Raw genomic sequence first — 19,489 nt, forward strand, 5'->3', positions numbered from 1 at the left:
ATAACAAAACACTGGACCCCTTTCAGTGTGGCTTCCGAGAAGGTAGGTCGACAATAGACCACCTTGTTTGCATCGAGGCAAACGTCAGAGATGCGTTTATTCATAAACTGTTTTTACTTTCTGTATTTATAGATTTAGAGAAAGCGTACGACACGACATGGTGCTTCGGAATTCTGCGAGATCTTTCTGCGATGGGGGTCCGCGGAAATATGTTAAACACAGTCGAAAGCTACTTGTCTAACCGCACGTTTCGCGTAAGAGTGGGCAATGTTTTATCTAGAACATTCACCCAGGAGGCTGGTGTGCCACAAGGGGGTGTGCTTAGTTGCACACTCTTTATTGTAAAAATGAACTCCCTGTATACAGTTATTCCATGCAGCTTGTTTTATTCTGTGTATGTTGATGTACAGATAGGTTTCAAATCATGCAACATTGCTATCTGCGAACGACAGGTACAGCTTGGATTAAACAAACTATCTAAATGGGCTGATGTAAATGGATTTAAAATAAATGCAAAGAAAAGTATGTGCATACTTTTCTCAAACAAAAGAGGGATGACACCACTGCCAAATCTCACGATTAATCAAGAGGAACTATCCGTGAGCAGTGAGCATAAATTCCTAGGAATCATTCTAGACTCGAAGCTTACCTTCATCCCCCATCTTAAATATTTGAAGGCAAGGTGTCTGAAGACGATGAACCTTATAAAAATTTTGTCGTGCGCAACATGGGGTAGTGACCGACAATTCCTCCTGAACTTCTACAACAGTCTTGTCCGCTCACGCCTTGATTACGGAGCTATAATTTATAATTCCGCAACGCCAAGTGCATTAAAAATTCTAGACCCTGTTCACCATCTGGGCATCCGCCTCGCAACCGGTGCTTTCCGAACAAGTCCGATCCAGAGCCTCTACGTAGAGTCGAATCAGTGGTCACTTCATCTGCAGCGTTCATATAGTAGTTTTACATATTTTCTTAGAGTACACGCGAACATTGAACATCCCTCTTATTCAACCATAAACGACATGACCACTGCCACACTCTTCCAAAATCGACCTGCATCGAGAAAACCGTTCTCTATGCGTGTGAGAAATCTTAGTGAGGAAATGGGTGTTCCGTTGCTTGAACACTGTCTTATGGCTCCAACGAAACTGTTACCGCCGTGGCAGTGGCAGCTCATAGAGTGTGACACATCATTCGTAGAGGTCACTAAGCACGCACCAGAGGCACATATCAAAATGCATTTCCTTGAACTCCAGTCCAAGTACACATGCACAGAGTTTTATACAGACGCTTCTAAGTCACGTGACGGGGTGTCGTATGCAGCCGTCGGCCCATCCTTCTCGGAATCCGGTGTACTCCACCCGGAAGCAAGTATCTTTACGGCTGAGGCCTATGCACTATCGTCAGCTGTGAGGCATATAAGGAAATCTAAACTTCAAAAATCAATCATATTTACAGACTCTCTAAATGTTGTAAACGCTTTGAAGTCACCCTGTAAACAGAAAAATCCTATACTCATTGAGCTCTATTCCGTACTGTGTAGAGCGTATGTATCTAACCAGCATATCATTATATGCTGTGTGCCTGGCCATAGAAGCATTGAGGGTAATGTGCTAGCTGACCAAATGGCTACGTCAATAACATCGCACGCTACTAATTCTACAGCTGCTGTTTCTGCAACAGATTTGAAACATTTCTTGCGTAAGAAATTGCGAAGCCATTGGCAACGTCTGTGGGATGCAGAAACAAATAATAAGCTTCACTTGATTAAGCCACAGTTAGGTTTCTGGCCCTCTGCAACGAGAACACGGCAAACTGATGTCCTATTCTGTCGTCTCAGAATAGGTCATACATTTGGCACCCATAGTTTTTTGTTCACCGGGGATGAACCACCAAGCTGTGGTAGATGTGGTGAGAGGCTAACCGTCCTCCACGTTCTCCTGGAGTGTCGGGATGCCGAAACGGATAGAAAAAAACATTTCCCTTTAGCTTACTGCTATCATGTCCCTCTGCATCCCAGTATGTTTCTTGATGAGGAACCGCTGTTTAGCACCAAAGCAGTCCTCGCTTTCTTAAACGACGTGGTACTGCATGTTATAAGCCCAATAAATTCATAGCGCATCCTCCCTCCAGAGGATGCTGCTGTGATAGTAGTTTTGTATAAGCACATGCCTCCAGGCCCTTGTGGTTCAAGGGCTCTGTTTAGGCAGTAGCGCTTCTTTCCAATTACTACATTTTAAATATTTTAAATATCGTGTCATTCTTTCTCAATGCATTCTTCATTTCATAGTGCACCTCATTAGTCATTGCCATGATTTTAGTGCATGTATATTTTACGCATTTTACAGCGATTATATTTAGGCCCCTTTACAGCCACACTTCATCTACTTCTCAGAATTCATTGCTCCACTGCACACTCACAAACACTGGCATGGCGCTCTTTGGCCATAACTGGCCCTTGCGCCATAAAACACCACACATCATCGAGCTTATTACAGTGTTAATATGTCTCGTCCAGTTAAGGCCATTCGAAATCCAATGACCAAGGTACTTGTAGTGTTGTACCTCCTGCAAAAGAACATTATTGGCTGAATATGCAAAATGAAGAGGGTTACGTTTGTGAGAAATTTTCATGAAAACGGTCTTTTTAAAATTAACTGACATCTGCCATTTATCGCACCAACGAATGACCTTTTGAAATGCATCGTTTAAATGAATTTGGTCTGTATGGTTTTCTACTTCCGAGTATAGGATGCAGTCATCCGCATATAATTTGACTTTTACAGGTATATCATGTGATATATCATTTATAAACAACAAAAAGAGGAGGGGCCCGAGCACGGAGCCTTGGGGGACACCCGAGTCAACTGGTACTGTACGAGAACAATGATCATTGAAAAAGACGTACTGTTTTCGATTCTAAAGCATTCTTTGAGTGTTTAGCCTCCCAATGCTGTAAGGTGCTACAGTGGTGCCATAAGAAAAATGCATTGTACCACTGAGAGTAAAGTCTGGATAACATTTGGTTGCAGCAAAAAGCTTTGTTGTTTTTGTTGTTGTTGCTAGCCCATACATGTGACCTCAAATGGAAGGCTGCAGTGTACGCTCGGTATGTCACCAAAACAATGTATCTCCCAATTCCAAGCTCTAAGAGAATTTGGCTTTAAAAAAATTATTCTCATGGTATCCATAATTTTGCTTCTGATGGTACTTGGCTACCCAGCCTATGTGCGAGCATAATGTCGTAGATTGTCTGGTGCTAATACAGATGTAAAATTCATGCTGTGTAGAAAATAACTTTCATGTAATTGCTGCATGTCTAAGTGAGTGCTTCTTCCATTCAGGCATTGTTGCAGCCCTTGTGGAAAGCTTGGGAGACAAACAAGACAGCGTCTGCCGTGCAGTCAGTCACTCGCTACAAGTTATCGGCAACCATTGGCCTAATCTTGTCTTGAGTAGCTGCCATGACTACTTGACGAAGGAGTCAAAGGTAAATATTGTCTTTTTTAGTGTGTAGCAACTCTGTGCCTGTCTGAATAATACAAATGTTTAACTGAATATAATTTCCCGGTGCAAATCTTCATCCAGAAGTAGTGACATTACGAAAGCAAAATTGATAGGACAAGCGTGAACTCTAATCTTGTGCTACAAATTTGTTTTTGTCTTGTCAACTTCGCTGTTGTCTTGTCTCCGCTTGGGGATTTCAATGTCTAAGCATGAAATTAATTGCTCAGTAGTATGCCTTCTTTAGCAGATCTTGGTCTTTGATGTGGACATCGCCTCATGGAGTAATGCAACAAAACTTTCGTTTCTTTTCTAGCTGTCATCCTGTCATAGACACTTGCTGTTTACTGTGATGCATGAAGTGTGCAAAGATTCTGTTGACAAACTAGACAAGGCACTGTTAAACAATGTTTGTAAGACTACAATTGAGGAGATGACACGTACCAAGGTGAGTGGTGGTGCCTTTGTCAACACTTTTCTTTTTTGATGTGGGATTTAAGATTAGGGTAGACTATTGTATTTCTAAAACCCCAAAGTTTTTTATTTCAAATGTTTGTGTTCGTTAATGAGATAAGAGAATAGAAACCCCGTGTGTTGTAATCTGTGGATAACATGTCAGTGGCTTAGTTCTCGTAAAATACGGAGAAAAACACCCATTAAATCAGTCTTTTTATTGCTTCTTGACCTGCACCTAATGAGAAGATGTTTCACAGCCTATGGCTGACCTAAACTGTGCAGATGGCACCAAGAAATCATCCCAGTTATGCCTGTCATAAAAATAACCACTCATTTGTTTTCAACCAAACTGCCTTTAAGGGGTTAAAACATTTAAGGGTAATTGCTGGTTTATAGCTAGTTTAAATATTATGTAGCTTGACCTTGTAGTGTGGTGTAGTGCCTTTCTTGCCTCATTCTTCATTGGATTATTCGTTAAAATGCACTTTCAGTAAAAATGCAAGAGCATGCAAAAGTATGTACAACTACAGCTTTCAAGGCAATCACATTTTTTTATATCTAAATGTTGATATGGCATACATTCTGCGAGCTCTAGAGAAATTTCCCCATATATAGGGGTTTAAGCCTTGTTTAGGGAAATAGGCGAAGACATTGGAACGGCGAAACTGCTGATATGATGGAATGTTTTGATTACAGTCACCGCAACTGATCTTTGCACCACATCCGAAGCATGACTTTTGGCCGTGTAGCAGTGCAGTGAACGCATCGTGCCAAATAAACAACAGCGTGCAGGGTAGCGAAGTACGGCTGCTACGATTTTGCCGTTAGTACCTTTAGCTGTGCTGTCGATATCTGTGCACTCCGAATGAAATAGCTATATCTGCAAACAGCGCAACAAATGTATGCTGGAACAGTTAATAAAGCAGTACGGGCACATCTCGGCGTAAGCGGACACATATACTTAGCGCCAAGCACGACAATGCAGTTGTGGCACGAAACAGCCAACATATACAGTTAAACCTACTTATAATGAACCTCCATATAACGAATTCCTGGATTTAACGAAGTTTTTCTATTCCCCGCCATTACTACATAGAAGCACATGTATTTGAGACCTCTACGTAACGAAGTGGCAGCGGGAGACCCCCTCGATATAACGAATTTCCCCCTCGGACCACCTAGAGATTTCGCCCCAAATTTTGTCATTTTTGCGCGAGCCGCAACCGGAAGCACCTTCTCCGCTGCGACGGAACGCGAAGCGAGCGCACGTGTGCGTGCGTGCGTGCGTGTGCGAGGCGGCCCTGCATCCCTCGACCCGGCGATCTTGCCGCCGCGGGCGTGACCTTTCCCCCTCCCTTCATTCAAATCTGATCCTGCCGCTTGCTGCAGCTGGCCTAGCCCGCCAAGCCGGCACTCTCTCCTTTTCCAGCTGATGTTGCCGACGCGCTGGTACACGCTGTGGCACATCAGACTCGATGAGCGCGGACACGCGCTGTCAAACGCTGGCGGCATGTGGAAGCGCCGCTGGAGAAGCGAGCGAAGTGGACCTTCGTGCTGTTGTCTATCGTTTCAACGCAAACTGAGCGCCGAGAACACACAGCACGCACAAGGCTACGAGCCACCGACGCACCTACACTGCTAGACTCTGCCCCAACACAGATCGCTTTCAAGATACGGCCTACGCGACCGCGCGCCGCCGCGCAGTACGCAGTTGATGCCAGAGTACACAACGCCGCCCCGCTATCCCACCCCCTCGCTCCCTCGCCGGTGCCTCGAGTGCAATGGAAGAAGGCGCGCTTCCTCCCTACTTTTCTGCGCGCGCGAGATTTAGACGCGGTCGTCGGCTCTCCTCGCACGTTTTCACTCGCACATACAGCATACGGCGCGTGGCGCCCTTGGACTTTAGGGTACACCGGCCACACTAGCGGCAAAAACACGCGGCAAAACACGCGGCAAAAACACGCGGCAAAAACGCGCGTCAGAAACGCGCGACAACGCGTCATGCCGCGCGCGGTAAAAGCGGCAGGAATCGGGGGTCTTGCGGCGTGCCGCGCGAAATGGGTTTGAGACCCATCTCTGCGGCAAATGCCGTGTGCCGCGAGATGAAGAACCAATCGAGTGACGAGGGCGACGTCAAGGAGCCATCACAACCGGACTGCCGCCTGTCCGCGCCGGGTTTTCAATCGTCGATCGTCGTCTCTCGCATGAAACAACGAGCGCTCGCGGTGTTGCTCGTGCGTTCGGAGAGTGCGGGAGATCTGGGGCGCGATCTTGTACGCGTTCCAAAATGGAACGGAGGCGGTCCGTTCCATCGCGCCGCACACGATTGGTGAATTTGATCGTCACGGTTCAAATTGACCAATGGTGTGCGGCTCACGGTTCAAATTGACGAATCAGTGTGAGGCTCGATGGAACGGACCGCCTCCGTTCCATTTTGAAACGCATACAAGATCGCGCCCCTTATCGCGCTGCCGCGCGGCGAGACGCGCATGCTACGGTGGCCTCGCGGCAAGGCCATAGAGTAACATACAAGGATAAGAGAGGACACTTCCATAGGCCCCTGCGGCCGATTTTAAAGCCCCTCTATATAAAAAGTAGCGACACTCTCCTCCTCCACCTTCCCTCCTCCTTGTTTCTCCTTTCTTTCACGCTCCTTTCTCGACCGTGGCGCCGCCTACACCGCTTGAGACACGTGCACTTTTTTATCTTTCCCCGTTGACCGCTTTTCACCGGCTAACAAATGTTAAACGTAGTCGCTCGGCGCAGGACGCGCCTGCATGTATCGGAAGTTTCTCGAACGTTATCTAGGCGTCTATCCGTTGTCTGTTGTCACCGACGCTTATGTGATCTTATTGTTTGTATATCGCGAATTGTGTAGTACTTTCTGGAAGACACACAGGCACCAGGGATTACTGTCGAACCTTCGATGACTCATGTATAAAAGCTGACGCGTTTCGCCGCTGATCAGATTTCGACGATCGCTGACTGTGTTCGCCGCTATCATTGTGCTCCTGGCGAGTCGGTATGCGCTTCTCAGGCGAAAATGGCGATGGAGCGTGATCGTAAACAAACGCAGCCAGCGCGTGGCGGTGCGACGGCCCACGTGATGCCATTAGGCCAATACCGACGTGGCGTCCACCTCGGACAGCGCGGGCGAGGAGGTGGCGGCATTCTTCAAAGCGTGTCGCTACTTTTTATATAGAGGGGCTTTAGCCGATTTTGGTTCGCAGCGCACCTAGCGGGTGTGTGGAATCTACACAGACTCAGAGATGGCGACCGCAGAAAAACCAATCTCGAAGGCTATCTTCTGATGATTAGAAAAATTACACGGCCTCCAAGATTACTTCCATGCGAGTGCTCGTCCCGGAGGCTATATTTCGATTTTTTTAATGTGTTGCTTGCATGCATCGAGTAACTTCGTGCAAGCTTTACCGCCAGAGCAGCAAGCACACGATGCCACTGTGTGTTTATGCAGACATTTTAAATAAACATGACAAGTGTTGGAAGCACGGTGGAAGAATATTTAGGTGCTGACACTGCGCGCGAGCGAACGTCCAGAGATTATGTTCGGCCGCGCGCGGGCGCATTGAGTAGCTCTGCTGCGAGTAGATAGATGGCGCCGCGGCGAGCGGTCCCAGCTTAGAGGCTTGGCATTCCTCTGCCTCCGCTAAATTTTCGTTCATAGTGGAGTGAGTAAATCTCAAAGCGCGAAAAAAAGATAGTTATTTCACATTAAATTGATAAGTCTACCAGGCTTCGCTAACATGAAGGTTCCTTGTGCAGGGCGTGGATGACGTGAACACGTATCAATCGGGCAGCACTCAAAGCCCACTGAAGTTACCCTCGCGCGCACAATTTGTTTCGTCCGGTCTAGCCGTTCATCCAAGCATAAAAAATTAGTGTTAGCCCACGTGCTACCCCTCGATCAGAAGAAAATAGTGACTGCACCAGAAAATGTATTTCATGCTTATCGCTGCTTCCATTCACACTCAGAAAACCGTTCAATCATCGTTGCGAGAATTCAATGTGGCCGCAATATAAATTAAGAAATGAAACGGCGCAAGCTTGCGATATGCAATTCACTAGAGCAAAGTGGCTGTTCATGGCTAGAACTTAAGATGAGAATGCACATCAGCTACTCTTTCAAATGGGAATTTATTAGGCGGGATGAAGGGCAGGCGTCTGTCTTGAATTAGAGCATCACTACCACAGTTTACTGATGAAAACCTGAGCAAATGCCTTTTTTATTCCAATTCCACTTAACATAGACCGTGTATATTATTCATTGGGCTTTCGTCCATTGAGGACTGAGTGGCTCTTGCAAGATCTAAATAAAGAGGTGACTTTCTTTTTCTGAAATTGCATATGAGAATGTGCCAATGTAAGCGTGTTTGACAATGCATGATACAGCCTGTCCACAAATACACTTACACCCACCACACAATAATCCCACAGACCTTTCTTTTTTGCATAGACACAATACGAAAAAACTTGTGCATGAAGCAGCTCGATAATTTTAATAGGTGATAACCATCCCAGAAGCTTGTGGTCTCATACACTCCCACAATGGAAAAATGTTGTATAAAAACATGCAAGCGTGTAATATACACCGCACGCGCATTGTAAAAAAAAAATTAAGTAGCCAGGATGGAACAAATTTGAAAATCAGGCACACATCTGCACAGAAAACAGCAGTATTTTACAGGGTGCACAAATATTTCAAAATATGCAAATGTCACGTAGCTGGACAGAACCATAGTAATGTTGTTGCCGTCCCTTGGAGATACTCAGTTATTTTTTACATTCCGCCTAATTAGATAATTACTTTTATTTATTGATCAACTTCTCAATTATTATAATTAGATTAAAAGTGTCAATGAGAAAATTGTAGAGCAACATGAAAGACTCCCGATACAGCTTTCTATTGCTCAATAGGCGCTACGTAGAAGTGTTTTTCCGAGCATGAAAGAAGCTCACGAATACACGCAAAGTGCCTCTAGCGGCCAATCGCTCAGCAATATTGCTGTATTCGCGGGTTTCGTTCACGCTCGGAAAACACTTTTATGTATCACGTATTGAGCAACAGAAAGTTATATTGGGAGTTTTCCACGCTGCTGTACAATTCTCTTGTTCACACTTTTTATCCAATTATAACATTAAAAAAGTTGATTAATCAATTAAGAAAATAATTATGTAATTAAGCGGAATAAAAAATAATCTGAATATCTCCAAGTGACGGCAGACAAAATTACCTTGGTTCTGTTCAGCTACATGACATTTACATATTTTCAAATCTTGGTGCATGATAGTAAACCACCCAGTATATATCTTGTACATGCAGCAAAATTTGCACAAACTACTGCGGCACACAGGAGGTTCTCTCTTCCGCAGCGGCTTTCGAGGTTTATTTGACCGTGTGAGGTTCTTTGGGCAGTTTTGAAATAAGGTTCCTTTTGTCGAGCGCTCCGCGTAATATTGCCACGTGTCTAGCGAGGCGATGACGACGACATAAGACACATCGGCACTTATGAAAAACATAGCAAGAAGAAGAAGAAGAAGCAGTGACTAGCGCGCGGTATTTTAAAACCGTCCGTTCTTGTTACTGCCTCTGCCGACAAGTGCGTTTCGTTTGGCCCTCGAGCTTTCGACGTCGTGACAATATGCCATCGATATCGTATCCTCTGAAAAATGGCTGGTGCAGACATGGTCGGTAGGCGTTAGAGTTCGGTCTGCCCTCAGATTCGCACGGCACCACTGCTCTAGACGACCGCTGTCGCACGGCGCTTTGAATAAAGGCACACGCTCCGCACAAGTCAGGTATCCAGAATTGCAGTTCGGAACGAAGCACTTTCTAGCCATTTCAAACGCCCCTCAGAAGGCCGCTGCCACCTTCGTCGAGGGCCCGTGGCGACAATACCCAAGCACAAGCTCATGAAACGAATGCGAACAAAAATTGTGCCTTCAAAACAATGCAACCGCACATGCAAGCAGGAAGACGAAGCAGCGGCAGCACGCGCCTTGCCGCCCAGGCTGGGACCGCATACCGCAGCGCCCTCTACGACGGTGCCGAACCAGCTGCAACCAAGCCGAACATAACCTGGACGCGAGCGAGCGGCGCTTTCGCGTGCGTTGGGGGTAGAGTGTCAGCACCTCTCCTTATTCTTACACCGTGGTTGGAAGAGACAAAACATTTTATTTTCAAGTCATATTCTCAGTAAGCACATGCACACTTTTTTTTTTTTGCAACGTTCGATGAACGCAAGCACAAAAAGATGGTTGCACTGCGAAGTGCAAGACATGCCAATACAGGTGTCATATGTTGAGAATAAATTTCACAAAAGCAATAAACAGGCGATATTATGAAAAACCCCACAGAACAGTAAAACTGCAGAAGACAGCATTGGCATTAAAGAGGAAAACAACGCTCGTCCTTTAAAGCCTAATCTTTCTTATTAAGTGGTAGTTTCGGGCTGCATAGCAAACAAGGAATGAAGGCTGCTCACTGCAGTTGTCAGCCAACCACGCTCCTTGTCCTGCCGTCCGTTGTTACTGCACCTCGCAACACAGCAGTAATTCCCGTAGTACTTGACTATGGTCGGCATGACCTGAAAAAAAAAAGTATTGGTTATGGCTTCTCTCCCGCCTTCACACAAATTTTCACCTACGCACTTCAGATCACCCTTTCGCGAAAAGCGTCACGTGCAATTGTCGCAGCTAAAAAAAAAAGCAACCTTCAGTGCCATGCATGAGCTACTGAGGCAGGAGTGTTTATTCAGAATACGTCGTAGCCACAGCTTACAAACATTCTTCTCAATTCGCAAGTTCTCTCTAATTGCGCTCGTAACAAAGGCTTCAAGCAATCTGCGCACGCCACTAATAACGATCCTAAACATAACTGCATTCTTTCACACAATTGCACACACGTTCATTGATTTCACACTACGTATACCGGCGTGTGCCGACTCACTTTCTCGCGCCAAGAAACGATTTTCTCGCAAACGTGCTGCGCAGCATTCCAAATTGCTGTTTCTTACATAATGTGCAGTAATCCACGAACATCATGCGCGAAGTGAAGAACACAAAAAGCTCTCTGCGCCGAACAGCACAATGTGACAAATGTCAACTTACGGCTGAAGTGACAAATAAGCAATTTGCAAAGTAATGAAGGGATAAAAGAATGTAATGCAGGCCTTCTTACCAAGCAGCAGCCAAGCAGACAGACGTCTGGCAGAGTTTAATTTCTTTCTCTATGGACGAACCCAGCAAAGACCACGCAGACGTTATCGCACATCTTTTGTAGCGTCACCTTGCCTGATCACACCATGGCCGATATCTTGTAGCGATGCGTTATGCTTCATTCTATATACTAGTCTTATCATCCACCGCTCACGGCCGGCTGATCCCGTTGATAACGTCTACGTCTACAGCCACATAGACAAGTAGATGTATAGTGCACTATAGGAAAACTACTACAGTAGATAGCTAGTATGCGCGTTCCCTTGGAGACAGGGAGTGTTGTATTGCCCTCTAGCGGGCGGCATGAAGCTGCGTAGCTCGGCCGCTTTTAGGCTGGAGTGGCCACTCTTGTAATCCGTACGTTACTCTATGGCAAGGCGGTGACGCGCGGCAACTTGCCGCTCGCGGCATGACGCGCGCGTTTTTTGTCGCTAGCGTGGCCGTACCTATACGGAATATCTATGAGCCAAAACCAATTTTAGGGCCACAACGCGTCATGGACACCATCTTTATATAGCAAATACGGATCTCAAGGGCCATACTTTTGCTGGGAGAAACCGAAAATACGTCGTAGTTGTCGCCCCCGGCACTTTGGGCGGCCAATGCCATCGTCAAGCCACCAAGCCAAGCAACATGAAAAGTCAAAATGGCCGCTCGGGTCGGCGCGGGGTTACCAATGCATTGGGTTCTATGGGAGCTGTGCCGGGACCAGTCGAAAACGACGTAACAGCGAGGTTCTACTGTAACACTATACGACGCTACGACGTCATCGTGACGCTCGCTCTTCGTTTCCGATGCCTCGCGCTTGTGCGAAACGACACGCGTCCACGCATCCGGTACCTGGTGTAACATTCCGAGGATGAGTGCTTCGACGAAAACGGAAAACGGGTGCGCGTTACAAATGAGGGCGCGTTAGAATCGAGTAAATACGGTAAGCATTTCTTTTTCGAATTTTCGTGCCGAACCTGCATATAACGAAATCCTCTTTATAACGAAGTTTTTCGGGAATTTGTCAATTTCGTTATATCCAGGTTTAACTGTACTAAAGTTTACTGGGAACTGCCCATAGGCAGAGTAACCTTAAACAGAATCGCAGTGGTCATGTGTTTGGGTGAGTTCCGCTTTGGAGGAAACAGGCATGTATTTTTGTGCTTCGCTACAGATGATGTGTAAGTGTGGCGGTGATACATCGGTACACGGCTTGCAACGAAAATGATTCGCATCTTTTACATTGGTGTCTGAAAGTGGTGCACTGTTTTGATGCTTACATTCTGTAAGGTAGGTCCGGCGCCCATCTTCCTTGCAATTTGAATAAGGTTCCGCGTAAAGGCTGTTTCACATGGTGCGATTTTGCACTGCGATTTTCGTAGATGCGAAATTCGCAACGGCCGTTTCAAATGGTGCGATGTCAACAATGCGACTGATGCGACGCCCAGGGTTGCTTGCTGCCAGATTTTGTTGCACACGCCGCATAAATTCGTTTAATGTAATGAAAAAGACGTGCGCGTTATAATATAATTGACCTCTCTTTATTAAGACCAAATAATACGTGCGTTTTGTAATTTAAAAACGCTTCAAAGTTTAATTTGTTTTGGAGTGCGCAACAGCGGTTTGTGAAGTTCAATACGAGGAGAAATGGCGGACGTAGACAGCTGTTCGCAGGTGGTCGTTCGGCGTTGTGTGCTGTCTCGTGTGTGTTTTATGCCTGTGTCGTTCTTCCTGCGGTTAAACAAATTACAAGAGGACCTAACAAGCCCCTATAGCTGTTGTCATCGCATATGCAGTATTTGGAATTCGGCTGCAGCAAAGTCATCATGTCAACGCAGAGACCCTCGCGCTACCCGTGCTTAACGTCAGCTTCTGAAAAACGGATGTGTGTGTATTGCTCGTGATTGCGCATTAGCGGTTCCTGCTCCTAGCAATATTCTTGCACCAAACTTAGCAGCAAGCACCAACCCAAAAGCTCACGTCTGCCCCTGAACAAAGCCGCAAATGATCTGTGTAATTACTGAACGTGCAATGGAATTTCTGTTGTGAACGTTTATCTTAGCGCCAGCCTGGCTCATCCGTCTCGGCGCCTGTGCTGTAATTATTCATACAAGTGCTCTCTGAATATTTCGAAAGGCGTAAAAGCCAACACCACATTTTTTTTTTTTTTAGGAGCTGCAGTCACTTGTATACGTAGTATCGTATCATTCTGGCAGACATGGGCGTCGTCTATTTTCTCGTCCTGTTTCTTGCGCTGTTAGTGTGCTGTGAATCTGTGTCAAGAAGCTTAAGTCAATATGCTGCAGTACGTAGCGCAGCCGCGTAGCCACACGGCTAACATTAAAATACCTTGTTAGGAGTACGTTTGTTTGTTTAATAACAAAATCGAACGCTAAAATTTTGTATTCATGGTGGCAAGTGTAAGGTAAGAAGCTATCGAAACTATCCGCTAATGGCATGCGTGTGCTTCTACCTGCTTCAGCACGTTATCCTTAAAGTGAGGCTGAATACCCCTGATAACCAAAAACCTATGCAACTGGAGCAGGTGCTATGATTCCTTTCCTTGAAATGAAAGCCAGCATCCCAGTCTGTTAAGCTTGTCATGTACTTAACCTATATTAGACCAATGTTAGAGCATGCTAACTGGAGCCATTTCAAACTAGGTTATTTGACCAAAATAAGAAAGTGCAAGGAAAGTGTCAAGGTACAGTCTAATCTGGTATTCCCGAACCGATTGTATTAGCAAAACTTTATGCCTCCCTGAATTGCCTGCATTAACCCAATGCTGAAAACAGGGGAAGCTGATTCCCTTTCTTGCTGTTGAAAATCTGCTAGAATCTCAATCACAGACTACTTATGTTCTGAGAGAAAGTGAGGGGCACTGACAATATCTCTAATCTTTTGTATGAGCCTTCACCTTGAACGAAAATGGAATAAAAATATTTACCTTTGCAAGCCTCAGAATCCAAACATTCTCAAAATTTTGAGGAGCCACATTAAATTTTTGAGATATAAACAATAAAAAGTGTGCCTAAGTACAAGTGCACACTGAACACACTTGAGTGGTTGAGTGGCCAGCTGCGAATGCAAAAGCGTCCATAGCTGCTACCTCGAGGTAACTGCTAGGTTGCACGTGTGTTTCTCCTATAGCCCATGTACCTGGCAAGGGGAATGGTTATACATTTTTCAATAGGTGGTGGCTAGCTGATTCCATCTGTTTATGTATTTATCATTTGTGTGCATCTTATGTGCATGTGTTTGTATGATGTTCTGATTGTTATACATGCAGTGATGCAAGCATCTTTTTTTTAATATATTGCACTACAGTCATTTATTCAACTTTGTGTTGAAATGTACAAAATGTGGCCACCCAGTAATGGCCAGGACAGCCAGCAGGATTGGCAAAAAATATGATGCAGATCCAATGCACTTGCTTGAATCGACATGAGGCGAAGCTTTCACGTAATGGTCAGTTAAACTCTAGAAAACTAACTGCAGTGTTTACAGTTGTCCTTATTTCACCCGATGCAACACGTACTCATAGACAATGTTTGCTTATTCACCGCACAGGTCACATAATGTAATGTATACACAGCACGGTGAACTCACTCACACGTCGGCTCACTAAGACTTCGAACTAACCATGAATGTGAGTTCGTGTGAGCCTGACTGAGTAGAATTTTGGTGAATACGAGTGAGAGCAAGCTCGGTACGTTGAGTAAACTTTTAGTGAATATTGTCATATGATAGTCAGGGCAAGCTCATCTGAGTATAATTTTAGTGAATATGAGTCAAAGCAAGCTCGGCAAGTATATTTTTGGTGAATATGACTCAGTGCAAGCTCACCTGAGTAGAATTTTGATGAATATAAGTCAGAGCAAGCTTGGCTAAGTAGATATTTGGTGAATATGACTCGGTGCAAGCTTGCCTGAGTAGAATCTTTGTGAATATTAGTCAGATCAAGCTCGGCCGAGTATAATTTTGGTGAATATGAGTCAGAGCAAGCTCGGATAAGTAGAATTTTGGTGAATATGACTCTGAGCAAGCTCGATTGAGTAATGATGGGATATGGCTATACGAGTTTATACAGTGATACATGTAAGTGCAGACTCATTAGCAACATTCCCTCCACCTTGATGGGCAATACCTACGCCTCGTGATGAGTCTGCACACTTTATGAGCTGTGGACTTGCAAGACCCACCCACACTTGAAAAGATACCATCATTCACACGAAGGAATGCAACCGGCTGACTTCACTGCACAATTTTGATCTGCTTTTGTTTAATGTGTTACCTACTACTTATAAAAACCAGATGTCTGCCTGCTTTTCGCATTATTGCATGTGTTTTACAGGAAGTAAAGACAGAGAAGCAAGAAACGGCAAGGATGTTTATGGCTAAGTAGTTTCTTAGAGTACTGCGATATGTTACAACCAGCATAAACAAAGCGATATGTTACAACCAGCATAAACAAAAGTAATTCGATGCGCTGAAGTAAGCGAAATGTGCAATTACCTTTTAATGTGAGGGTTAATACAGGTGCAGTAAGGATACAAAGTCTGCAACACATTGAAGGTTTATTGGTTTTTTTATTCAGGAGAACAATGATGCATCAGAAAAATGAGAAAAAAACTGTTTAAATATTGCTTCGAAAACAAATTGGCAATACTGTTTATTCCCAGTCAAAGCATGAAATATGCTATTGTAGAACATTCATTACGATATCCAGTTTGCACGTTTGCTTTGCGTCTCGCAGCGGAAGTAACAGAACATTGAAATGAGATAATTCATTGGGGAAAATGCGCATGAAAGCCCTAACCAACCGACTGCAACTAAATGGCCGCGCGTATAGCATGACCTATTGACCATAACATTTGTCCATAGTTGCATATTCTTTAAATTGTTCCGTCCGTAAAAGCATACCGCGATAAAACTGTGGCGTTTTCGTATATCGCGAGTTGTCTCCAGAACCAGAAAATTGGGACGACATCCAAAGGCCATGCCTTCCCGTGAAGGAACACCTGTAGTATTTACCAACTCGCAGCGCGTGTGAATGACGGAAAATCACGCAAAAGTACGTACTATCAGCACCCGAAGCCAACCTAAAAAACAGCGTCGCCAGATTAGTAACGTAGCGTGTCAACAAACTCATAGAAATCACAGAACCGAATCTGACCTACGAGTTTTTATCTGCATTTCGCGTGTCGGTGCTGATGTTACGTACCGATTGCGCAATCCAAGGCTCCACTCAACTAGTTGCACTGTTCGAGGCTTGTTGATCCAATATTTATAGACAAAAAAAAGTATCTATAAACGTTGCGTTGAGCGACCGCCGCCATTTTCCAAAACAGACCGCGAAGTACCTCTCGGCGCAATTTCGACGGAAAAATCGCAGCGATTGCTGCGACGTTGCGACGCTGCGACCAACCGGTTGGTCGCAGCCGAAAATCGCAGAATCGGCCCTGCGACTGCGATTTTCATCGCATGCGACGGAAACCGCACTTCTGGTGCGATAATCGCATTGCAAAATCGCACCATGTGAAACGGCCTTAATATTGGCACTTTGCTATAGTACCAAAACAACTTTAGACAACAACAAAGCATACACATGCCAACATCTTCATCTGTGAATATGGTTTCAAGCTAGCGGCTTGAAACCGCTAGCTTGAAACCATATAAGCATAACTTGGTTGCATAAAGCATAACAGCTTGCACAGCGACATCATTTCAGCTTCAGTTTCACCTCATTTAGCAAAAATGTTGGGAAATTTAAGAAAAATTTAATCCGAGTTAGGGGAAAACTGGCTTTAGAGGTTGGCATTACTGTATGGCATATACAACCAACTAGCTTCAGTTACCAAAATATTCTGGATGCACCTAGATCAAATACAATAAACCCTTGTTAAGATAAAACCTGTTCTGTTAAGCTGAATTTTTTTTATTTGAGGAACACTGTTTCAATATTTGGTTGAATTCCCATAGGCTCAATGGAAATAAAATCCACTTAACACAAACTGCTAATTTTGTTTAGGTGAACTTTTGCAGCCACCACTGACATCTACTTAGTTCTGTGAGAGGCCAGCCAAATTGGCAGACTTTGGGAATATGACTTTGCTAGATACATGAGGAGCAAATGGCATTTCTGAATGCACTAACAGCCACACCAGCATCAATGATAACATGGAAACCTGCTGGGCTGATACCGTAAAAACAATAGTTAAGGAGGGCCCTGGAGCTGCCTTTGCCGACCGATAATTATCAGCTAAGAGGGCCGGCAAGCAGCAACTACTCAGTTGCTTAAAAGTTCATATACAGTTAAACCTGGATATAACGAAATTGACAAATTCCCCAAAAACTTCGCTATAAAGAGGATTTCGTTATATGCAGGTTCGGCACGAAAATTCGGAAAAAAAAAACACGCTTACCCGATACTAACGCACCCTCGATTGTAATGCGCACCCATTTTCCGTTTTCGTCGAAGCACTTATCCTCGGAATGTCGCACCAGGTACTGGATCAACTGGTAAAGGAGAGTGCCAGCTTGGCGGGCTAGGCCAGCTGCAGCAAGCGGCAGGATCAGATTTGAATGAAGGGTGGGGGAAAGGTCACACCCGCGGCGGCAAGATCGCCGGGTCGAGGGGATGCAAGCCTGCCTCGCACACGCTCGCACGCACGCACAGGTGCGCTCACTTCGCATTCCGTCGCAGCGGAGAAGGTGCTTCCGGTTGCTGCTCGCGCAAAAATGACAAAATTTGGGGAGAAATCTCTAGGTTGTCGGCGGGGAAAATTCGTTATTTCGAGGGGGTCTCCCGCTGCCACTTCGTTATGTAGAGGTCTCAAATACATGTGCTTCTATGGAGTAACGGCGGGGAATAGAAAAACTTCGTTATAATCAGGAATTCGTTATATGGAGGTTCGTTATAAGCAGGTTTAACTGTAGCTATAATTTGTATAATGAAAATCTTACATTGTCTTTTACACCTGTCTTTAGTTATGCTGTTTCCTTGTTTTCAGGCTTGGACATTTAGGGGCTCCAGGAATAGATTTTGAGTTTTGTGGATCATTTCTTTTTAGCATAAACTTCTGATAAGACTAATAGATTTTCCCGGTCTCTTTGTGTTCATGCTAATAGGAGCCTGCTCTAGTTAAAAAGTTAATTAAATAATTTGTCAAATTAGCACACTCTCACCCCTTCTCTGACATCTGTCACTGTCACTGACTATGAAACACTCGGTATATTACATTACATTAGCTACCGTATTTTTTCGCTTATAACCCCCACCAAAAATTGAAATAAAGTGCTTAAAAAGTGGGGGTGCGGGTTATCTGCGAATATTTGCGAAGGGAGGGGGTGGGGGTCGGCTTCACTGCAACGTGCGGCCTGCCATGCAGAGTCCGCATGCCTATCGACATCGACGTCGAGAGGCCAACACAGGTTATTGCCTGATCCACATTCATAGTCTGGTTAGACGCTTTTCGGCATGGAGGAAGAAAAATGATTTTCGGTATGGGTGTTCTGTGCTTTTCGCTCGAGTCGGGTGCCATTTCTTGTACGCCCAGTTTGCACAGTTGGCCAGCCTTAGGCATCATGAATGTGTCTCGGCGACAGTCTTTCACTGTGAAAGAGAAACTGAAGATCATAGCTGCTGCTGAAGAAATTGGCAACAGAGCTGCTGTGAGATGATTCTGAAGACAATTACGTCTTCTAGAGTGGCGACGAAGCCTCGGATGGCAGCAGTGAATCGAACGACACCGCTGACAATGTTATGGCGGTCGTTTTGAAATAAATTTGTTTTGAAAACGAAATGATGGCTGCGAATAGTTGTAACTTCCTAGTCCTCATTTTTTCGGATATGCGTGCGGGTTATACGCGAGGTTATTTCTTTCTTATTCGTGGAGTTCAAAGTTAGGAGTGCGGGTTATATGCAAGGGCGGGTTATATGCGCGAAAATACGGTATTACACTGTGGATTTCTTGCTATTCTTTATGTTTGAGCAAAAATGTGCATCTACTACACAAGTAATTATAGCACTAAAGCTACCCTAGGGCACTCATGCATTGAGCTGCATGTGTCATACTTGTTGTCATGGAATGCTATTGCACTGGGGATTGCTTGCTATTTTTGATGCTTGAGTAAAGATTAGACATTGTGCTAGCATGTGAGGTTTAAGTGTTGTGGCAATGAAGCAGGTGCAGACTTGCCGGCGAAACTGTAGAGTTGGCTTATACGTTGTCATTGTGTTCAACATCCTTTCATCATGTGTTCAGCTGTCGTAATAATTTTGGACGATGCTAGCTGGTGC

At 44.9% G+C, this 19,489-nt stretch overlaps 1 protein-coding gene across 1 annotated transcript in view; it reads left to right on the top strand.

Moving 5' to 3' along the window:
- The window catches only part of LOC119436147 (maestro heat-like repeat-containing protein family member 1), a 267,656-nt gene that overhangs the window by 3,459 nt on the left and 244,708 nt on the right, over positions 1-19,489 (top strand). The window contains exons 3-4 of the mRNA XM_037702909.2: positions 3,348-3,493; positions 3,824-3,955. Of these exons, the coding sequence (XP_037558837.1) occupies positions 3,348-3,493; positions 3,824-3,955 (278 nt within the window). The remainder of the gene's footprint in view (positions 1-3,347; positions 3,494-3,823; positions 3,956-19,489) is intronic.

The sequence above is a fragment of the Dermacentor silvarum genome, chromosome 1 (assembly GCF_013339745.2).
Source record: "Dermacentor silvarum isolate Dsil-2018 chromosome 1, BIME_Dsil_1.4, whole genome shotgun sequence".
In the NCBI taxonomy this organism is placed as follows: domain Eukaryota; kingdom Metazoa; phylum Arthropoda; class Arachnida; order Ixodida; family Ixodidae; genus Dermacentor; species Dermacentor silvarum.